The sequence below is a fragment of the Nansenia antarctica genome (assembly GCF_963989245.1).
Source record: "Nansenia antarctica genome assembly, chromosome: 8".
NCBI lineage: Eukaryota > Metazoa > Chordata > Actinopteri > Argentiniformes > Microstomatidae > Nansenia > Nansenia antarctica.
Window position 1 is genome coordinate 153,977 of NC_137678.1, and position 23,524 is coordinate 177,500.

At 43.8% G+C, this 23,524-nt stretch overlaps 1 protein-coding gene across 1 annotated transcript in view; it reads right to left on the bottom strand.

The window, feature by feature from the left end:
- Nucleotides 1–4,176: 4,176 nt before the first annotated feature.
- The window catches only part of kiaa1109 (KIAA1109), a gene marked incomplete at its 5' end in the record, with an annotated part of 198,847 nt that continues 179,499 nt past the window's right edge, over nt 4,177–23,524 (bottom strand). The window contains 4 exons of the mRNA XM_080537762.1: nt 4,177–5,176; nt 7,160–7,325; nt 13,363–13,497; nt 21,604–21,798. Coding sequence (XP_080393888.1) covers nt 4,942–5,176; nt 7,160–7,325; nt 13,363–13,497; nt 21,604–21,798 — 731 coding nt within the window. The 3' untranslated portion in view covers nt 4,177–4,941. The remainder of the gene's footprint in view (nt 5,177–7,159; nt 7,326–13,362; nt 13,498–21,603; nt 21,799–23,524) is intronic.

A 23,524-nucleotide genomic window follows, 5' to 3' on the forward strand; every position in this document is an offset into this window, starting at 1 on the left:
GTATAATCCCAGTGAGCAATTTTACGTTGATTAGACGTCTAAACAACGTCTAAATGGGCCCTAGACGTCTAGGCCAAATCGAGGCTAAATATCGGCCATTTTGGATATATAAAACGTCTATGTTTAGACGTTGAAATGCCGTTGAAACATAGACGTTGTTTCCCTTTCTATGTTTCAACGGCATTTCAACGTCTAAACATAGACGTTGTTTCAATTTCCAATTTAGCCTAAATGTAGCTTAATTATAACCTAGACATTGAAACACCGGTGTTTAAACGTCTAGGCTAAAACAAAGCCAAATGGAGGTGAAATTGAAACGACTGTTTCTATAGGCATTTCAACGGCAGACTATATATAGCTGTTGAAATGCAGTTTAAACAGACGTTTCAATTTCCAATTTCACATCAATTTAGCTTTGTTATAGCCTAGACGTTTAAACACTTAAGTAGACACATAAGTAGACGTCTACATAAGTAGACAAATACAATTTTCATGAGTAATAAGTAAATTATGACAAGGAAATATGAATAGGAACATGTATTTATTTAGGGAAATAGTAAATACGAAATATAAATAAGGAAATAAGAATATTAAATATAGCCCCGCGGTGGTGTAGCGGTCTACGCACTGGCCACTAGTGCATGCTGCCCACCGGGGCCGGGGTTCGTATCCCGGCTCGCCAGATCCAGATATGGCCGAGGCACACGGGAAGCGGCATATTGGCCGGCCGCTTCCGAGGGGGGTATAGGAGTATTTCTGGACTAGGATCCGTCGCGCAACACCGCCCCCTGGGCGCCGGAATAACGGTACTGGGCTCGAGGAGCCAGTCAGCCTAGTCTGCCTGGCGGCCTCCTCTGGGACTGCCGGCCACGGGGTCGTGCGACGGATCCTATGCAATAGGCAGGGGATAATTGGATGCTAAAGTTGGGTTAAATTGGCTACCAAATTGGGTGAAAAAGGGATAAAATCTGAAAAAAAAAGAATATTAAATATTAAATATTAACAATGAAATAGGAACATTACATACAACATAATAGTATTTATTAACAGTTAGGGAGACAACATTTAGGTTGGGTTATTCTTTCTTTAGCCAGCACCGCCCGTTCTGCCTGGGGCCCGTTCTGCTTGTCTAGTGTGTGCGGAGAACATAAACACAAGTCAGTTGCACAAAAACGTATTTAACAAACGAGCGCTTGTTATAAACAGTTAGTCTACCACGTAGGTAGATAGTCAGCGCTGGATAATCAAATTTTCACCACCTACCTGAAATTCAACTGTCGAGTCTATATAATTATTTCTCTTTCGGTAACCAGGTAACCAACTCCTCGCGCACTTCACTTCTTCAAACTGTCTGCCCTTGTCTCTCTGCTCAACTCGACCGGTCGATTTTTGAATTTAAACGTCTCGCCGAACAACCAATTAAATAGACAGAACATCTGAAATGGGTGGGACTTCCATATGAAACAGCCAATCGTGTTGCATAACGCATGGCTCCAAGCGGCATTTGATTTGATGATGCAGGTTGTTCATTGGGTGAACCGTGAAGCTGCAAAGCACTTGTCATGTTTACTCGACGTCATATGACAGGAGGGACATTTATTTAATTTAATTTTACGATTTCAATGTATCTACCGGTATATATATATATGACACTCTTACAGTAACGTGCAGTGAGGTCATTGGCTGGGTAGGCAGTGAGCTATTAAAAAAAAAAAAAGTCATGCGATTAACGCAGCAGCCAGACTTCAAATGGCATAGCGCATACTATAAAGGCAATCAATAGCCCTTATATCTTTTAACGCAGGCTCGAAACTCACTTCTTCAAGAAGTAGGCCTACTACCAGAATCCTCCCTGTTAAGCACCTATTGTATTTTTAGTTTGCTATTCTTCATTTTGCCTTAAAAAAGCAGTACACTCCTACGTTAAATGCAATTATTGTAAGTCGCTTTGAATAAAAGCGTCGGCTAAATGACTGTAATGTAATGTAGGCTAATATACTATACTATAAAGTCAATCACATAGCCCATATATACTATACTATCAAATAGCTGGTCAAAAATGTCATGTATTGTTATCTCATAACTACACATAGCGTAGCGCAACAGCCTGTATGGCATTGCCTACATTCACCTGCATCTCAACAGGATTTACAGCAGCATGCAAAACAGCTCAATGACAATATAAATTCACCTGCATCAACAACACAGGATTTACAGCATTTGAACCGGCACGCAATAGCCTACATTATCTTAACTGTTGGATATCCATGATGCTGATCTCAAGTTGGGGAAATGTAGAACCGCGGCGCGAACAGCAGAGGACTGGAATGCCGCTACGGCAAGCCAAACGCAAACTGTCAATCATGCTGTCAGAGGCAGCCTGCACGGTGCCTCAACGTCCATCAATGAAGACAATGTGAGAACAGACTACGCATGCGCAAACCTACGAAACCGTTGGTCTATCACTTCGCATAGCACAGAAGCACAAGCACAGTCTGCCTCTCGCACACACAGGTGCCTCTCGCCAGCAATCAGCAATCAGCTAGCTTTGGGAGCAAACTCTCCTGGTGCCAGGGCATGCATTATATTTTTATAACAACACATTTTACATCATTTATTTTTATTTTAACAACATTTTAACACATTAAAGTTAAGAATAATGAGTAAAATAAAAAAATAAAAAATAAAATTGAGATAAAAAAATAATTAAAACATATTTTTAAAAGACTGATATTCTTTTTCTTTCTTAAATGCCTGGGTGAGGTGGTTAAATGCCTACCCTGCCTCACCTGACTGCACGCCACTGTACTATAGGCATACATGACTTGCACTGGGCAAAATAATTACACCACCATGCATCACTATTGTAGTGTTTGGCAAACTGTTGCGTAGCTGAGTGAGCATTGGTAGATCCTAGTACAGACTTTACACTCACACAGGCTTTCTCTCTCTCGCTGATCTCCTTATCTCAGGTTCTGGATTCACTACACTTGTCTTTATGAATGAGTTAACATTATTTATTTAAAATGATTGAGATCAAAACAATGTACATTGAATGAACAATACTGTTTAAATGCGTTTACGTAGCACTCATCTGATACACTGCATTACTAATGTATGAACACGTGAGGGCGCTATCATCACGGCCATATAGCAGAAACACTAGGCACGGTGCCATCTGGTGGTCAATTGTCGTCAGCACAACACAAAGCGAATTGGCGAATCCAGAACTTCATGAGAATATTTCCTATTCAGTGGTTGAAACTATCACACATCTGGCACTCCGAATTGTTTCAGCAGCAGTATAAAAAACTGTTATATTTTCCAATGTTTTTTTATTATATGAAAGGCCTCCTATTATTGATGAATGTATCCAGCTGTGTTGCAGCACAGTAACATTCCACTCCATGGAATGGAAAAGCAGTGGGATCACCAGCGCCCTCATGTGGACAACATCATAACCTGCAGCCTGCCACCTGGGTGCACTGATACTGTAGCTACAAGGAGGAAACTAGACTCTCAAACAGTCTGGATAGAATAATGGGGTGACATACGTTTTATACGTTTTATTGCATAAAAATAGCAGGAATACAATGACCATTTTAGAACAGGAAGAATGGTTTAACTGACTCAGGCTGTAGAGCAAATATAATAATATCAGTTTTCACATGAATGTTTGGCAGAGACTTTTGGCTATGTTTTGTTGATAGCAAAACATGTCTAATATTGATAATCTGACTCCAATGTTAGTTTTTTCTCCTCATACAGGGTTAGGGTTACACTGGTCAGATCGCTGTCATACAAAATCTCTGCTAGTCTGAGCAGAACAAGGATAGCGGGAGGATAGAAATTATTAGTGTTTCTGTGTGTCAAAGCGGGAAAAGCAAGGCTAGATGTATGCAAATCAATTATGTATCAATTTCTTCCCCGTGTATAATACTGAAGGTAAATGTACAGCAGCGACAACCTTTATCAATGTTCAAACCTTTAAAACTGAAAGTGTTGAAAAAAAAGTTCTGTGGAAAACGTCTGGCCATGTTCGACCTCTAGAAAGGCCTGTTGGTCTTGTACGAGTCTTGCTCCGGGTGAGGGAACTTTGATTCAAAGCCTGAACACAAGTTAATTAAGAGTACATCACAACACAGACAGATCTGTAAAATTGGATGGCAATGAGTTTATTATGTTAAGAAATCAACACATTTAAGAAATTCACAGTTATTTTATATAAAGTGTACACTGGTCTATTGCACATATAAAACAAAACAAAAAGAAAACAGGCTTGACACACCCAGCTAACATAGTTTGTATACTATACATTTCACAATAAATAGAGATAAAAATAAAACAAAGTAGGGTTAATCTTTACAATTTCATTGCATCTTAACAATTGACTTAAGTGTCTAACATCTCACCTCCAATGTTTTAATCCATAGGAACGAGCATCTCCATAATAACATTGCTAATGGGATGAATTTGAAAATATGACACCTAAAAGTAAAATTCATGCCTACAGTGTTCCACTGAAAATAAAGAAAAGGCAAATCGTTTAGAAGTCATTTCCCATCACATGTCAAAGAGCCTTGAAAGAAACAGAGATGGTTTTGCTTAGTATGTTGTAATGCCTCACTGTATGTATAGGATATAATCCATGTTGTCCTTTTTTCAGTAGGGTCATCATTTCAAGCAGCAAAATAAGACTTCACTTTTCTACTTTGTTCAAAAATATACATAACAACAGCGGTGTCAAATGTTCAGTCACACCCATAGTGGCATGCACCACAGTAAACATCTATGCTGTGTGGATCTCATGGGGACATGTGAGCCTACCACAAATGCACTGTACAGTAGTCAAGGAAATATCCAGTGTTTTCTCTTGAGCAGGGTGCTTTTGTTCCTTGACAATGAACAGTCTGATTTGTAGCTTCAAAGTGTCTAAGGCTGTCAGTGCTGCGCTGGAGGTTTAAGCTCTTCCTTGTCTCGCCCTTTCTTCTCCTTCTCGTCCTGCAGGGCCGTGCCCAGCTTCTTGATGAGGACAGAGAGGACCTTGTCCAGCGGGTCCATCACGCCCCTCTGCAGCCACTTGGGGATGGTAGTCCTCGCGTGGTGGAATCCCAGTTTCTGGAGAATGTAGTCCACGCCGACCGGGTCGATCTTCCGTCCCGTCCAGGAGATGAGCCTGAGGACATTCAGTTCATGTGTTTATTTAATACAGTCAAGGGAAGGGTCACTATCACTATCATGTTTTATATCACTATCTGCACTTCTGGTTAGATGCTGAACTGCTTTTCGTTGTCTGGTATTTGTTCTCTGCAATGACAATAAAGTTGAATCTAATCTAATTTTCAATTGATAAAATAGCGAAAAATATATTTTAATGCTTTAGAATCAACACTGTCTATCCTCCCGTGACGCTCCCTTTTCTCTCTCTATCCCAAAGCCCAGCACATGGGATGTGCACTTTCCTGGCTCGCCATTGGTTTAATAATAATAATATCTTGGATTTATAATGCGCCTTTCTCAGACCCAAGGACGCTGTACAGATTTCATAGACAGACAGAACAGAAAAAAAAACAAAGAAACAAAGACAACGAGAGAAAGTAAGTAAGAAAGTAAGTAAGTAAATCTTTATTTATATAGCGCCTTTCATACATGAAATGCAACTCAAAGCGCTTGAGTGAAAAAAATAGACTAGAGGCCAAAGGCCTTGGAGAACAGGTGGGTTTTGAGGGCTGATTTGAAGGTGTCCAGGGAAGGGGGGGCATTGCGGATCGCTGCGGGGAGAGAGTTCCAGAGGGTGGGAGCTGCCACACTGAAAGCTCTGCCCCCGAAGGTCCGTAGGCTGATTGTTTACTTTTCAGACCACAAGTGATCAGGGTAGGGTAGATCAGGATAGATCAGGGTAGATCAGGATAGATCAGGATAGGGTAGATCAGGGTAGATCAGGATAGATCAGGATAGATCAGGATAGATCAGGGTAGATCAGGATAGGGTAGATCAGGGTAGATCAGGGTAGATCAGGATAGATCAGGATAGGGTAGATCAGGATAGGGTAGATCAGGGTAGATCAGGGTAGATCAGGGTAGATCAGGGTAGGGTAGATCAGGGTAGATCAGGGTAGATCAGGGTAGATCAGGATAGAGTAGATCAGGGTAGATCAGGGTAGATCAGGGTAGAGTAGATCAGGATAGGGTAGATCAGGATAGGGTAGATCAGGATAGGGTAGATCAGGGTAGATCAGGGTAGATCAGGGTAGATCAGGATAGGGTAGATCAGGGTAGATCAGGGTAGGGTAGAGTAGATCAGGATAGGGTAGATCAGGGTAGATCAGGTTAGATCAGGATAGGGTAGATCAGGGTAGATCAGGGTAGATCAGGGTAGATCAGGGTAGATCAGGGTAGATCAGGGTAGATCAGGGTAGATCAGGGTAGATCAGGGTAGATCAGGTTAGATCAGGGTAGATCAGGATAGGGTAGGACAGGGTGGGTCAGGGTAGGGTAAGGACTTGTTTTGCATGGATCCATGGCATGACCAAAAGGTCTGTCACCATAACCAAGCAGGGTTAGATAACCATACCACCAGGGTTGTCAGGGTTAGATAACCATACCACCAGGGTTGTCAGGGTTAGATTTTTATTTTTATTTTTTTTGAGTCTAGTGTAGGATCTACCTGTTATTTCACTGGGCAGATTAGGTTGAATATGTGACACGGTCTGGTTGGAAGGGCCACAACTCTGCAATTGTCGAGACGGGCAGATCAGTGTTTTTCGTTTATTTTTATTTTATTTTTATCGTAAAAAAAGAAGAAAAAAAAGTTAAAGTGTTGAAGAGCCCACTCAATATAACAAACAACAGTTTTAGGAACACTAAATACCTATCATTTGTTAGCAAACGTAGCTAGTTTAAGAGTGCGTTCAGGGGGCGTATGGTAGTTGTTCTGTGGACCAAGAAACCAATCAAAGTGACGAAGGGGCGGGATAAACAAAAATGTCACAACAAGATGGCGGCTACTTCACTTCACTGGAAATGAGGATAATATCTTCCACTACAGTATCTGAAATAAACACTATTTTGTATGAAAAAATTTATAAAACACTTTTTAAACACGTTCTCTTACTAGCCGGCTACTCTGTTACTAGCATAGACATGGCCCCAGGTCTGACCTCAGCGTGGGCTCCAGGTGCCACGTGTTACACATGAACTCCCTCCAGTCCACGGTGGCGTAGTTGACGCTGTCCTCCTGGTCCTTCCTGTCTGGGGAGTCGTCCTGCAGGGTCGTCGGGCTCTTCTGGCCGGGCCGAGTTGTAAACATCCGGGGTGCAAAAAGAGCTATGGAGAGAGAGAGACACGCACACGCACACGCACACGCACGCACACACACTTTAAATTAGATAAACTTTGTACAGCCAAGACTTCTGGCCCGTACATTTAATACGCTATGAAATTCAATACGGCACTGTACTAACGGTACATTCCAGTAAATTATTAAATGTACCTTTCCTTCAAATCAGAACATAGTCCCTCTATAATTATTGGGACAGAGAAAATGTTTCTCTATATTCAAGATTTGCATTTCAAATCAAAGTATAAATTCTAGGGCTGTCAATCAATTTTTAAATCAACTTAATCACATTAATATGCTGTAATTAATCCGTTTAAAGTTTAAAATACTAGTATTATACTATTATTATACATAGTATTTAATTGAATTTTGGGGGGGAGATGAAACAACATGTGTGGTGTTGGAATAAAGAAATGCATGACAAACTGGTTAGAGGATTTTTTTATTTTTTTTATGTTATTATAACATCTGGGTTAGGCAGACAAGCACATAAAGAACAGTTACAAAGTAACTGGCTGACTAAGGGTTAGGGTGAGTAAGGGTTAGGGTGAGTTAGGGTTAGGGTGAGTAAGGGTTAGGGTGAGTAAGGGTTAGGGTGAGTAAGGGTTAGGGTGAGTAAGGGTTAGGGTGAGTAAGGGTTAGGGTGAGTAAGGGTTAGGGTGAGTAAGGGTTAGGGTGACTAAAGGCCAATGCACACGGCCCCGATTTTGTCGCACCGCCGAATTCGATTCCATTGTTTTGAATCAGACAATGCACACGGCGCGTGATGCGATATTATCGCACGACAACATTCTATTCTCCATTCACACCAATTGAAATAATTCAAAGAATTGAGAATCGAATGTTGTCGTGCGACAAAATCGCACGCTGTGTGCATTGGCCTTAAGGGTTAGGGTGACTAAGGGTTAGGGTGACTAAGGCTTAGGGTGACTAAGGGTTAGGGTGCTGATTGATACATTCTATAAAACACGTACAGAGGCAGGTTGTATTGCTTGTTTAAACTGCTGTTATTGTTATACTCGTTAGCTTAGCAATATTAGCTATGGTTAGCACACTGTCCATGAGCAACAGTCTTTTAAGCGACGTTGAGCTTCACAACTGGTTTGTAACACCGGACCTAACGCCAGCAGATCTGTTCTGGATCTAACCACCGTAGCGGGTAGGACAGCTGGCTGTGTCTCAGTACACTGTCTGTCTTTTGAACCTAGCTCAGGGTTGGCTAGCTAGCTCGCTACTCCATTCATAAATACTTTACCAACTCCTACTGTTAGTTCAGCACCTCTGTTGTTATTGAAGCTAGTGTTGTTAGTGAAGCTAGTGTTGTTATTGAAGCTAGTGTTGTTAGTGAAGCTAGTGTTGTTATTGAAGCTAGTGTTGTTAGTGAAGTTAGTGTTGTTAGTGAAGTTAGTGTTGTTAGTGTTGTTAGTGAAGCTAGTGTTGTTAGTGAAGCTAGTGTTGTTAGTGAAGCTAGTGTTGTTATTGAAGCTAGTGTTGTTATTGAAGCTAGTGTTACACGTGTATGTAATGATGCTATGCTTCTTATCAAAAACGAGACATTGAGATTGTTTTTGTCTTTGTCTGCAGCAGAGTTGATGTGTAACATCCATGTTCAGCGTAGTTTGTTTGTTTATTAGGATCCCCGTTAGCTAACGCCATGACATTAGTCTTCCTGGGGTCCGACACAACAATCATATTTGGACGACTGTCAACATTGTATACATACAGACAACTGTCAACATTCTATACATACAGACAACTGTCAACATTCTATACAATCATACATCATAATAACAAAAGAAAGGAAAAATGTAATTAAATAAAAAACAAAGAAAATAAATGAAATAACAGATCAGCAAACAAGATGATTCAAATACTTGAATTCAGTACGTTGTCCATGGCATGATAATTTCTCATTTGATTCAGTGTTGCCTGGCAGAAGGGAGTTAAGCCCACTGATACCATCTCCTTAAGACCCGGACAAGTTGTCAGTAATGAAGGGAATTGCTTTGATCCGTCGACAAATAGGTCATTTAACTAGTGAACTACTGTAAACTACACTAGGCTACTGTGTACTACTGTAAACTACACTAGGCTACTGTGAACTACTGTAAACTACACTAGGCTACTGTGAACTACTGTAAACTACACTAGGCTACTGTGAACTACTGTAAACTACACTAGGCTACTGTGAACTACTGTAAACTACACTAGGCTACTGTGAACTACTGTAAACTACACTAGGCTACTGTGAACTACTGTAAACTACACTAGGCTACTGTGTACTACTGTAAACTACACTAGGCTACTGTGAACTACTGTAAACTACACTAGGCTACTGTGAACTACTGTAAACTACACTAGGCTACTGTGAACTACTGTAAACTACACTAGGCTACTGTGAACTACTGTAAACTACACTAGGCTACTGTGTACTACTGTAAACTACACTAGGCTACTGTGAACTACTGTAAACTACACTAGGCTACTGTGAACTACTGTAAACTACACTAGGCTACTGTGAACTACTGTAAACTACACTAGGCTACTGTGAACTACTGTAAACTACACTAGGCTACTGTGAACTACTGTAAACTACACTAGGCTACTGTGAACTACTGTAAACTACACTAGGCTACTGTGAACTACTGTAAACTACACTAGGCTACTGTGTACTACTGTAAACTACACTAGGCTACTGTGAACTACTGTAAACTACACTAGGCTACTGTGTACTACTGTAAACTACACTAGGCTACTGTGAACTACTGTAAACTACACTAGGCTACTGTGAACTACTGTAAACTACACTAGGCTACTGTGAACTACTGTAAACTACACTAGGCTACTGTGAACTACTGTAAACTACACTAGGCTACTGTGAACTACTGTAAACTACACTAGGCTACTGTGAACTACTGTAAACTACACTAGGCTACTGTGTACAACACCCTGAGAGTCCTCAGGAAGGAACACAACAAGCAGGAGATACTGGTGGCCTTCTACCGCTGCGCAGTGGAGAGCATCCTCACCTACTGCATCTGCAACTGGTTCTCCAGCTGCACAACCGCGGAGAGAAATGCGCTACAGAGAGTCGTGAGAACAGCCCAGAAGATCACCGGCGCCCCCCTCCCCTCTCTGGAAGAGCTGTACAACACACGCTGCCTCAGGAAGGCCTCCAAGATCTCCAGAGACCCATCCCACCCTGGGTACGAACACTTTGCCCGGCTGCCCTCGAAAAGGCGGTACAGGACCATGGCCGCAAGGACAAACAGACTGAAGCTCAGCTTCTACCCCAGGGCCATCCAGGCCCTCAACACAGCAAAGACCTAGGTTCTGGGCCCTGGACAGTCTGGACGGACTGATGGCAGCTGCTGGATTGAAAAATCAGGTGTAGTGCTGAGGCACAAATGTGTACATTTCAAGCCTGCAAACTGCGACACTTTAAATGAATGTGCAATAACACTATGTGCAATATGACAACCCTAGTCGTCTATCTGTACAGTATAGTATAGTGGATAGTGTACATAGCCTTTATTTATGTAAACCAGCTCCTTTCCCTTCTTTTTTTTCTTTCTTTTTTTTTCTTTCCTAGCACCAGGGGAGCCACCCCTCCCAAATTTCGTTGTTTGGTACCTGTACTATAGCAATGACAATAAAGACCATTCATTCATTCATTCATTCATTCATTCATTCATAAATGGGACTTATTATCTGCGTTTGCCACGCATGTCAGTAGAACTTGGTAATATATGATATTATAAATAATATGATTAATTTGCGTTAAATTAAAAATATTATATAATATAAAAATAAAAGCGTCCAGATTAATCGCGAGCGTTAACGCGTTAACATTGACAGCCCTAATCAATTCTCATCAAATTGGTTCCACCATTTAGAAATGACAACACTTTTTTATACAGTCCCCCTCTCAATGTACCTAATGGCGCTTTTCCACTACCGGGCTGACGCGGGCCGCATTTGTATCCGAGCCGTGCCGTACTTTCAGAAACGCTTCTCCATTATACGGAGCGACCCGGGACTTTAGGAGGAGTTACTGTTACGTGTCATAAGAGCGCTTCACTGTAATAAGTGCCGCTATACAGATCAACGGGGGGAAATGCCATAAGAATTATGTCAAAATGCAGCATTATCATGCACAGATCAGCCTTAAAACATGTAACGTTAAGTGCCTGTTACTTGCCGCTTTCAGTTCGTCACATCAACGGGGGAAATGCGAGATGAACTCTATGCGAGTTCTATAAATTCCTCCGTTGAACGGAAAGTCCTAAAGTGTTTTAGCGTTCCCCCTTTCCACTGGTAATAAGGAATTGGCAAGAATAGATCGATATAAATAGATCAACATAATTAAGCACTATCATGCACAGATCAGCCTTAAAACATGTAACGTTAGATATATAACAGTGCGACGTATTTCTACGGAAAGGCTGACTGACGCGGGGCTCATACAATCTCCGCATTCGTTATAGATACGAGTGCTCCGGTGTTTGAATGGAGTCGATTGGAGACCCCCATCGATGTCGACACTGCTCGGGGTGAATTTAAGCACTTGACGCATGTTGAACTCCCGGTTCATTGAGTTTACTCCCGGTTCACTTCTCGGGGTGTCGGCGCGGTGGTTCAGGGCTCAAAATGACCGTATACCGATGGTGAAGTTAGCAAAGTAGTATTGTGTTTGTACCACCTTCATAGCCGGTGTTATTCACGGACAAACACGGTGCCCGGAGGCACCCTTTGCGGGTTAATAATTGTGGTTTACCGTGGGTTAGGATAACAATTCAAACGTGTCCGGATAGGGGAGAGGACAGGGAATCTGAAACCATTTGAATGGTGTCGATACGACACTCCTATCACGGTCGACACCGACATTATTTATATATACAGCATATGGATGTTACGTGCCTGTTACCTGCCGCTTTCAGTTCTAGTAGTTTAGATCTCGCAACCAGGGAAACAGCGCCGACATGTGTTAAAGAGAGCAAGACGCGAATCTACCGGCATTTGACTGCCGCTGGACTGAGGAACAGCATAGGCACAGGACATCGCCATAATAGCGATTTTTTGTTATGCTTGTTGTAAATAAAAGTTCTATGATGCATTGAAATGACATTAAACTAAGATAATACGATGGTTATCATATTTTTTCAAATCTTTATTAATACGTTATTACAGAAACAGTAAGTGACATTTTCCTAGAGCGAAATCTGTTGTGAAATCTATGAACATGGGATGACGATTTCCATTGACCAATCAACGGTGTGCAGCGTCACACGTCACACGCAGCCTGGCAAAAAAGTACCTTTCCCCAACTTTCGCTACCCATCCCGAACAAGAACTATTTTACCGTGCCGTGCCGGGCCGACAAATGGAAAAGCGCCAAAGAAGCAGGCCAGCCTGGGTCGACCCAGTGTAGTGGAAAAGCACCATAAGTAGACTAAAAGTACCTAAAACAGCCTGCAGAGTTCTAACATAGTCTCATGGACAGAAAAGACGAAGGTTTGGAGGGAAAAAAATGCTTAATTTAGACATGATATTAACCTGTCCCAATACTTTTGGTGCCATGAAATAAAGGGACTATGTATAAAAAGTGTTATCATTTCTAAAAGGTTTACTTATATTTACTTACATACCGAAAAATGTATGCACTCACTGTAATGTAAGTCGCTTTGGATAAAAGCGTCAGCTATATGGCATATATTATTATTATTATTATTATTATTATTACTCCTGGAGTAATGGATTTGAAATCAAACAATTCCAGTGAGGTTAGAGCCAGAAGAACACATGGTTCACTGTACGAGACATCATGGAGGGCGCTGCCTCTACAGTTTGTTCTCTACCGTTCAGCAATCACAATGGTGAAATCTGACAAGAATGACAAGTGTCTCCAGTTATGTTGACATTCTTCTGTTTGTGATGTACTGACTTTCATAGCATACTGATAACGGCCCTTTGGTCTATATCTAGTGAGTGGTGAGTTTGAGGGCCGTGGTAGTGGTTTCTCACCTTTCTCCTTCTCCTTCAGGTAGGCAGACACCAGGTCATGGAGGAACATGATGAGCTCGGCGTCCATGGTGACACAGATGTGGTCGGTGAACTCTGTCACCACGCTGCACTCCACCTTGGGCTTGCTGTGGGAATCTGAGACAGAGGCAAGGCAGAGCAATTTTATTTGTATAGCACATTTCATACAATAGGGGCAATTCAAAGTGCTTTACAAAAAAAAGAAGAAGTATATATATACAGTATTTAGGGATTTTAACAACCAGTCCTATTAAGAATCCTGATGTCTGGTGTCAAAACCAGTGACCGCTGCGAAAGGGCAGCTGACAACCTGGGAAAGACCTGGTGACGGCCTGAAGAGACAGCTGACAGGAGGGAACAGACCCCAACGGGGCTGGCATGGGTTAGCTACCCGTGTTGGCAGGAGCCTTTCACTACACAGTGACTTAGTTCCACCCAACCATGGCTACGAAAAATGCAAAAGGAAAAACACCCCTAGAGTCTGCGAGAGCGGGGGCGGAAGATGACTCATCGGCGGATCACACGGTAACAGACCCTGGAACGGAAATGACAACGAAGCAAATGATCAGCACGGTAGTTGACGGAGTAACAACACTGGCAGGACACAAGCTACAAAGCTGCATCTGTGGCTGGAAAAAGATAACATCAGAGAAGGGTCTCAAGATCCACCAGGGCAGGAAAAAGTGCCTAAGAGAGCTTAGCGAGGTGCCTCGCATTGACCGCTACTTCCTCAGAGGTAGGGCAAATCAGTCGAGTGAAGCCCAGTGGCAGGATATTCACCACAGTCCACAGGGTATCAGAACCCCAGACGAAGCTCAACCAAGCACAGATCCATCAATGGACATGAGTCCAGAGCCTATCCAGCCACAGACAGCAGTAGAGAGGAAGATGAATGGACGAAAGCCTCAAATCTTGTGGCTAAAGCCTGCCAGAAAAAGGAGTGGGAAAACACAGACACAGACCTTGTCCATCTTCTAGAAGGTCTGAAAGGGGGCGTGGAAAGAAAACTGGACAAGATTGGAGAGATCATTTACAGCTATGGAGCAGAGAGATTTGGGGTGAAAAGTAAGAACCATGGGACACAGAAGGAACCATCAGCCCATCTCAAGTCCAGGAGACAACAAGAGATTGAAAGACTTGTGAAAGAAAGAAGGTGCCTGAGAAAACAGTGGAAGAAGGCCACAGAAGTGGAAAGGAAAGGACTTGAGGCACTACAGGCCGACATCAAGCAGCGTCTTGCAACACTGCGAAGAGCAGAATGCTTGAGAAAGCAACACAAGAAGAAAGAGCGAACGAGGACTGCCTTCTACAGAGATCCCTACAAGTTCGTCAAAGACCTCTTTGTCAAGGAGAAAACAGGGACCCTCAAAGTACCCATAAGGGAACTAGAGGAGCACCTGAGGAAGACCTACTCTGACAACCAGAGGCATGTGCCAGCCAGCATTCCGGATGACATGCCACCAATCCAACCACCTGAGCACCAGATGGAAACAAGGCCCCCTACATGGAGCGAAGTTGAGAGCACAGTAAAACGGGCAAGAACAGCCTCAGCCCCTGGGCCCAACGGCGTTCCATACAGGCTATATAAGAACAGTCCAGGCGTCTTGAAGTACCTCTGGAAGCTAATGAAAGTGGCATGGGAAAAGGGAATCATACCAAAGGCATGGCGAAGGGCAGGAGGGATCCTGATTCCCAAAGAGAAGAATTCCTCAACCATCGACCAGTTCCGCCAGATCAGTCTACTGAATGTGGAAGGAAAGATTTTCTTCAGTGTTGTGGCCCAGAGGCTCTCAGTATTCTTGCAGAAGAACAACTTTGTCGACACCTCAGTGCAGAAGGCAGGGATAAGTGGATTCTCAGGATGCCTGGAACACACAAATGTCATCTGGCACCAGATACAAACGGCCAAGAAGGAGAAGAAAGACCTGCATGTGGTTTTCTTAGATCTTGCCAATGCCTTCGGGTCAGTGCCTCATGAGATTTTGTGGACAGCGTCCCAGAGGGCATCACAAGGCTGGTCAAAGCCTACTTCCAGGACCTCCAGTTCTGTGTTACAGCACAAGCCAGTACAACTGCTTGGCAGCACCTCGAGATAGGCATAATGGCGGGCTGCACCATCTCTCCACTGGCGTTTACCATGGCAATGGAGCTCATTATTCGAGCATCCCGATGGGTTGTTGGAGGGGAACGGTTGAAGAGCGGGCTGCGTCTTCCACCAATCAGGGCGTACATGGATGACATGACGACAATAACAACAACAAACGCATGCACCAAACGCCTGCTGGTTAAACTCCAGGGAAACATCAAATGGGCACGAATGGAGATTAAACCCAGTAAGTCCCGCAGTATCTCCATTGTCAAAGGCAAGCTCGCCAATGAGAGGTTCAACGTCAACAACGAGCCAATACCAACAGTTCTGGAGAAGCCCATCAAAAGCCTTGGCCGCTGGTATAGCGCAGAACTCAAAGACTCGAAGCAGGTGGAACAACTCAAGCAGGATACAATCAGTGGCCTCAAGCAGATCAACAACACTGCTCTCCCTGGGAAGCTGAAGCTGTGGTGCTTTCAGTTTGGACTGCTGCCCCGTCTCATGTGGCCAATTTCCATCTACGAGGTCACACTATCCCATGCCAACCGGCTGGAGAGACTGGTGAATGCACAAGTGAGGAAGTGGCTTGGACTGCCGAGAGGCCTTAGCAGCATAGGCCTGTATGGCAACGGAGCCCTCTCCCTACCAATCTCAAGCCTGGTGGAGGAGTACAAATGTGCCAAATCAAGGCTGGAAATGACTCTAACAGAATCCCGGGATCCATTCGTCAGAGGTGCTGCTCCAATCCTAGCAACGGGGAGGAAATGGAAGCCATCTGCAGCAGTTGCGGTGGCAAAGACCGCCCTCAGACACCGGGATATAGTGGGGCATGTCCAACATGGCAGAGGGGGCCTTGGCTTGGAAACAACAACACCCACATGGCAAAAGGCTACTCCAACCGAACGGCGGAAGATGGTGGTTGAGGAGGTGCGCCACCAGGAGGAAGCAGCCAGGTGCGCCAAGGCAGTCTCCCAAGCCCAGCAAGGCCGCTGGATGAAGTGGGAGAGCGTGGAGAGGAGGAAAATCACGTGGAACGAGCTGTGGAGCATGGAGTCTAATAGGCTAAGTTTCATCATCAGAGCCACATATGATGTCCTGCCCTCTCCTACCAACCTACATCTCTGGTATGGAGAGGACCCAGCCTGTCTCCAGTGTGCAGCCCCAGCAACCCTCAAACACATCTTGGTGGGTTGCAAGACCAGTCTAACTCAAGGAAGATACACCTGGCGCCACAACCAAGTGCTAAAGTGCTTGGCTGCCGAACTTGAGCACAAGAGGGTAACCACCAACGCCATGCCTCTAAATGCCCAGACTACCTTTCCACGGAAAACAACCTTCATCCGGGAAGGGGAGAAACAGCGGACCAAGCCATCACCTCCAGACTCAGGCCCACTGAACGCAGCCCGGGATTGGGAAATGCGGGTAGACCTCAGCCAGAGGCTCACCTTCCCACCCGAAATTGCAGCGACCAACCTGCGCCCAGACCTAGTCCTCTGGTCCAAGTCCTGCCGGCGTGTCTTCATCGTAGAACTGACGGTCCCATGGGAGGAGGCCATCGATGAGGCATTCGAACGGAAGAGGCTGCGGTATGCCAACTTAGCAGTCGAAGCAGAGGGGCGGGGCTGGAACGTGAAGGTGTGGCCAGTGGAGGTGGGCTGCAGAGGCTTTGTAGCCAGCTCCACCACAAGGCTCCTGAGGGCAGTAGGGATCAGAGGACAGGCCCAACGGAAGGCAATCAGAGAACTGTCCACTGCAGCAGAACGGAGCAGTCACTGGCTGTGGCTGAAACGTAGGGACCCAACATGGGCTCCCAAATGACCACGTGGTGCCACCGTGCGACACACACCCAGGCCTGATCAGCCTGTGGTGGGGCCAACCTCGGCAGAGGGTGTCTTGTGATAACTGGCCGAAACACCCAATGAGGTCGGGGACCACAACTGAAGATGTGTCGTACTGGTGGCACCACGTGATCATTGCCAAATTCCACTCCACCCAAGAGGACATCTCCAACTCCACTCAATTGTTGTGCTGAATATTTAGGGATTTTAACAACCAGTCCTATTAAGAATCCAGTTAGGTCCGTAAATATTTGGACAGTGACACAATTTCCATCATTTTTGCTCTGTATGCCACCACAATGGATTTGAAATGAAACAATCGAGATGTAATTGAAGTGCAGACTTTCAGCTTTAATTCAAGGAGCTCAAAAGTAATTGGACAAATTAACATAATCATAAATAAAATATTATTTTTTAATACTTTGTTGAGAATCCTTCCTTTGCAGGCAATGACTGCCTGAAGTCTGGAACCCATGGACATCACCAATGCTGGGTTTCCTCCTTTGTGATGCTTTGCCAGGCCTTTACTGCAGCAGTCTTCAGTTGTTGTTTGTTCGTGGGTCTTTCTGCCTTTAGTTTTGTCTTCAGCAAGTGAAATGCATGCTTGATCGGGTTGAGATCAGGTGATTGATCGGCCATTGCAGAATATTCCACTCCTGGGTTGCTTACGCAGTATGTTTTGGGTCATTGTCCATCTGTATTGTGAAGCGCCATCCAATCAACTTTGCTGAATTTGTCTGAATCTGAGCAGACAGAATATCCCTAAACACTTCAGAATTCATCTGTCTGCTTCTGTCTTCTGTCACATCATCAATAAACACTAGTGACCCAGTGCCATTGGAAGCCATGCATGCCCATGCCATCACATCGCCTCCACCGTGTTTTACAGATGATGTGGTAAGCGTCGGATCATGAGCCGTTCCAAGCCTTCTCCATACTTTTTTTCCCCCCATCATTCTGGTATAGGTTGATCTGATGAGTTTCATCTGTCCAAAGAATGCTCTTCCAGAACAGGGCTGGCTTTTTTAGATGTTTTTTGGCAAAGTATAATCTGGCCTTTTTATTCTTAAGGCTTATGAATGGCTTGCACCTTGTGGTGAACCCTCTGTATTTGTTCATGTGAAGTCTTCCCTTTATGGTACACTTGGATAATGATATGCCTACCTCCTGGAGACTGTTCTTCACTTGGCTGGATGTTGTGAAGGGGTTTTTCTTTACCATGTAAAGGATCCTGTGATCATCCACCACTCGTCTTCCATGGACGTTCAGACCTTTTTGTGGTGCCGAGCTCACCAGTGCGTTCTTTTTTTCTCTGAATGTACCAAACTGTTGATCTGGCCACTTCTTATGTTCCCACTATCTCTCTGATGGATTTTTGGGTTGTTTTTGCAGCCTATTTCACTTGCATTGAGAGCTCTGTTGACTGCATGTTGTGCGTATACAGCAACATCTTCCAAATGCAAATGCAACACTTGCACAACTCAGACCTTTTACCTGCTTAATTGATAAAGAAATAATGAAGGAGTAGCCCACACTGGCCCATGAAACAGCTTTTGAGTAAATTGTCCAATTACTTTTGGTCCCTTGAAAAAGAGGGAGCTACACATTAAAGAGCTGTAATTCCTAAACCCTTCCTTCAATTTGGATGTGAATACCCTTACCCTAAAGCTGAGAGTCTGCACGTCTCCCTGTCACCCCCTGCAGCTGTAGTCTGGGTTAGATGTTCTTTCCCCAACACTTTTCCCTCCTCCTCAGCCACAGCCAAAAGCTGCCCTTCTCCGCCTCTTCAGCCAGCTCTTTCGTTGCCTTCTTGAGCTTTCCTCCTGTCACACCTGTGTCCCTCAGCAGGCGTGTGGTTGACAGCCCCACAAAGCCTCGGCATCCAGCCTCCACTGGGTAGATGGTGGTCCTCCAGCCAGCCTCCCTACACTCCGCAGCCAGATCTGAATTCTTCTTCCGTTCGAAAGCGGCCTCAATCCCCTCCTCCCACGGTACTGTGAGCTCCATGAGGAGTGCAGCTTTTGCCTTGGTGGACCACACCACTATGTCAGGACTAGGGGTGGGCATCAATGATCGACGATCGATAATTGATCGATAAGGATCTTGGTCGATCACAAAATATTTTGCTCGATAATCATTAATACATTGGTGTAATTTATAATTAATAATAATAATAATGGAAATTAGTTTGTCCACGTTATGTGTGAGAAATGAACTTTGCATTTGCCTTCGCATTGATTTTCATTCTTGCCCAGGACATTAGCTCGTCCATCCTGTTCAGCAATCTGGATGTACATGGTGCTATCTGAAGGAGGCTGGTGATGTCATCCATGTAGCCCCTCAGTGGTGGTAGCTTCTGTCCGGATGGTAGTTTGATCCCTCCTACAGTTTGTCTTGCTCCGATAAGGATGATTTCGAAGGCTGCCACAAACAGAATGGGAGAAAGGTAACACCCCATGGCGAGTCCCACCTCTAACTGCCGCCACCCGGTGATGAAGTCCTGGAGGGTAAATCCTTCAAATAGCTTGCTACTGGAGGGCATGTGGAAAAACTCCATGGCATAGCTGATCAGCTGACCCATAGACATTGGCGAGGTCGAGCCAGATGACATGCAGGTCCCTCCTTTCATGACTTTTCCTAGATATGTGCGTTCTACCACCCAGCATCTTTACATTTTCAAAATCGAGTTAGTATAAAGCGATTTTGCAGTATTTCTGTGTGTGTCTGTGTATTTGCTTTGGAATTCGGCTGCAATTCTCTTTTATATCAGCAGAGGTAGCAAGGGGGCACACACTGTGCTCAAACTTCAGGCTTTAGTGCTGAATTAGATATAGTGGATAAGACTGATAAGTATGTTACATAATGTGTTTATATATAGGCTATATATAGCAATAGGGATACATAAGATATGTATATGTACAGACAGTTATGAAAATGATAAACTGTACAGTTTCTACTATCCAACTGTATAAACTGTACAGTTTGTACTATCCAAGTTCCATGCAATAGTGATAAGATATTATGATGTGTAGCCTATGTACAGTTATGAATTATACACTGCACAGTATAAGTTGTGTGGTGCATGCATAGCTACCGCAGCAAAGTAATTGCAGTAGCCTACGTTTGATTATGCATGTACTCATCAACGAATATTATATAACAAACTGATATTTATAATATTGTATATAATGTCTTTTTTGTATATCACTGTAGAACACGGTGCTAGACCACTGGACCACCTCAGGCCACCAGTAATAACCATAATTGTGGATTACTATTTACAATTAGTAGTCTCCTAATCTCGCTACAGTTTGAGCGAGTCTGTAACTACTTTTGTTTCAGCCCATTCTTGCCTATAGACAACTGTACAATCATTCATATTGAGTTTATTCACCCAATAAAGTAAAGATGAATAATACTGCCCTTCACCTTATTATCAGATGTTCATAGACCTGTGTCGGCAATAATAATAATACACAACAGGCAAGACGGTTGTACCATAGATATACGCAGATTAATATTTGTAGATTCGTTTTCGAACATTAGATAGGCCTAGTTGATTTTGGCAACATTGTAGTAGCCAATTGCAGAGTGTATTAATTATTTTGTTTGTTTGAATCCTCACTGTGTTCATGTTATAATGTTTAGTGAATGAACAATTGTTGGGTGTTTGCCACAAATCGGAATTCTCTTGCCGTGAAATGTGTACATCAAATAACATGATGTCGGCGATCTACTAGAACTGCGGGACGACTGCAATGTAGGCTACCATATATATCTGCCATATCATACCGTTTTATATTGAAAAATATGATGGTAAATAAATACATGTGGGACCAATGTATGATATGGCAGAGGTGTGGTGTGTATCAGTCAGTCTCGTTCCAGCGAGTCAACTCGTGAATAAGATATTATGCGCTCTGCGCTGCGGGCTACATTTGATTATGTAATCATCAACGAGCATTTATATTAGTTTTGCCATTGTGTTTTTAAACTATTTTTGATTATACATTGTTTTGTTTTTTTATGCCCAATGCACCAGCCTCATCACGTCAATTTCCTGTGTGTGCAAATATACTGATTCTGATTGGGAAGAATGTCTCCCCAATCAACAGGTGTGAAAACAACTGGTTTGGCTGGAGGTGAAGTTACTAGTACTATAGTATCAGTACTAGAAGAGAGTTTTGATTCGCCTTTGAAACCTTTTAAATGTTATATACAGTTGGAACAAGTATGGGCAAAAAAAAAGAAAAAAGACTGTCAATGCAACTCCTAGGAGGGATGACTCAGTCCTACCGCTTAAGGAGGGTTCCTCTGGGTCCTGGACGTGGATGGACTTGAAGTCCAGCTGCATCCTGGGCAGGGCGAAGATGGTCTCCGTCTCGTGGTTGTAGGTGGAGGAGCTGCGGAAGCTGCTGAGGAGGCTGCTGTTCTTGGCCGCCGTGCCGCTCTCAGGGTTGTTGGCATCGACGTTGCGCAAGAGGTTCAGCTCTGAGGGACAGAGGAAATCAATCAAATGTAATTTATATAGTATATATTTATAGGTCATACATTGGTGCTGAACATAAAAACATTAGTAAATAAAACACAACACAATAAAAGCAGGAATAAAACAAGAAATAGGAGATAAGAAATAAGTAAATATGAGTGAAAGTGCAAGTTGAGATAAGCAGAGGGACACATTAGAAGAAAAGTGGCTTCCGTCTAAATGCTATCAGATGGACTCCTGAGTACCCCCATTATACGAGTATAGTACTGAAGATCAATGACCTCTGTTGTCCTGGTTGCCTAGTAGCTTTATTCATGGTGGGACGTGGGAGGACGAATCAGATGAGACTGGATGTTGGGGATGCTTCACTTCTTAACACTACAACAGCCGTGCCTTTATACCTACTAAAAGAGCCGTCCCCCTCTTTTTCAATGCAAAGCTGCTATTTACACACAACGACCACTAGTTGGCCGCTTGTAAATTAGCCTGAATCCTACACGGAAAAACTGCAAAATAGCTTCATACAAACTTATCCTGATGTGGTTTTGAAAATGTAAGGATACTGGGTGGTAGAACGCACATATCTAGGAAAAGTCATGAAAGGAGGGTCCTGAAATTTGATCAAATGCAAAGATCAAATAGATAGATAGATAGATAGATAGATAAATACTTTATTTATCCCCGTGGGGAAATTCATTTTGCCGCGCCACTCCACTAAAAACCACACATAACAACACAACACAACATAAAGGACAGACAACAACACTGGGCCAGCCATGTACAGTATATAAAAAGCAGTGAGATCTGATATAAAGGTGGATTAAAAGGATGGCTATAGTTATTTATATTAAAATACTAAAAAAGTGATGATGGTGATTAAAATAAATAATAAATACAGATTCAGGAGTCTTGACCCCGACTGCTACTTTAGTTGCCATTGAACAGTCTTAGTGCAGCCGGGATAAATGATTTTTTATATCGCTCCGTCCGGGAGCGGATCGTAATGAACCGCCCTCTGCGGCGGCTGCTGGTTTGCCCAGCGAGGACATGATGGAGGGGGTGGTTGGGGTTGTCCCTGATGGACAGCAGCTTACTCCTAGTCCTTCTCTCCACCACCGTCCCCAGAGAGTCCAGGCTCCTTCCCACCACTGAACCCGCCTTTTTTACGAGCTTGTCCAGCCGTCCGGTATCCCTCTTGGTGATGTTTCCCCCCCAGCAGACTGCAGCGTAGAAGAGAATGCTGGCCATGACAGACTGGTAAAACATGGCCAGCATCTCTCCACACACTTCAAAAGACCTAAGTCTTCTTAAGAAGTACAGCCTGCTCTGTCCCTTCTTATAAAGTGCCTCTGTGTTGGTGGACCAGTCCAGTTTGTCGTCCAGATGCACCCCCAGGTACTTGTAGGTCTTCACCACCTCGATATCCTCGCCCCGGATGTTAATGGGCAACCGAGGTGGCTTAGACCTACGGAAGTGACGGAAATGACCCCTCACGGCTGATTAAGTGTTGTTACGTTCCTAGTTAGGCCCAGCTTGGGTGATTAGCCCAGAGAGTTTTAAGTGACATGTTGCTTCCTTCCGTCAAATGTTGGGCCCCATTCTTTCTGGACAAAGGTCCACAACACCTTAAATTAAACTCACTTTGTAAGGTTTGGGGGGTTGCTCTATTGGTTGAGCGGCCCTTTGGCGTCCTCTGGGGTGTATGTATGTGTTTTTGTCTGTCCTAAT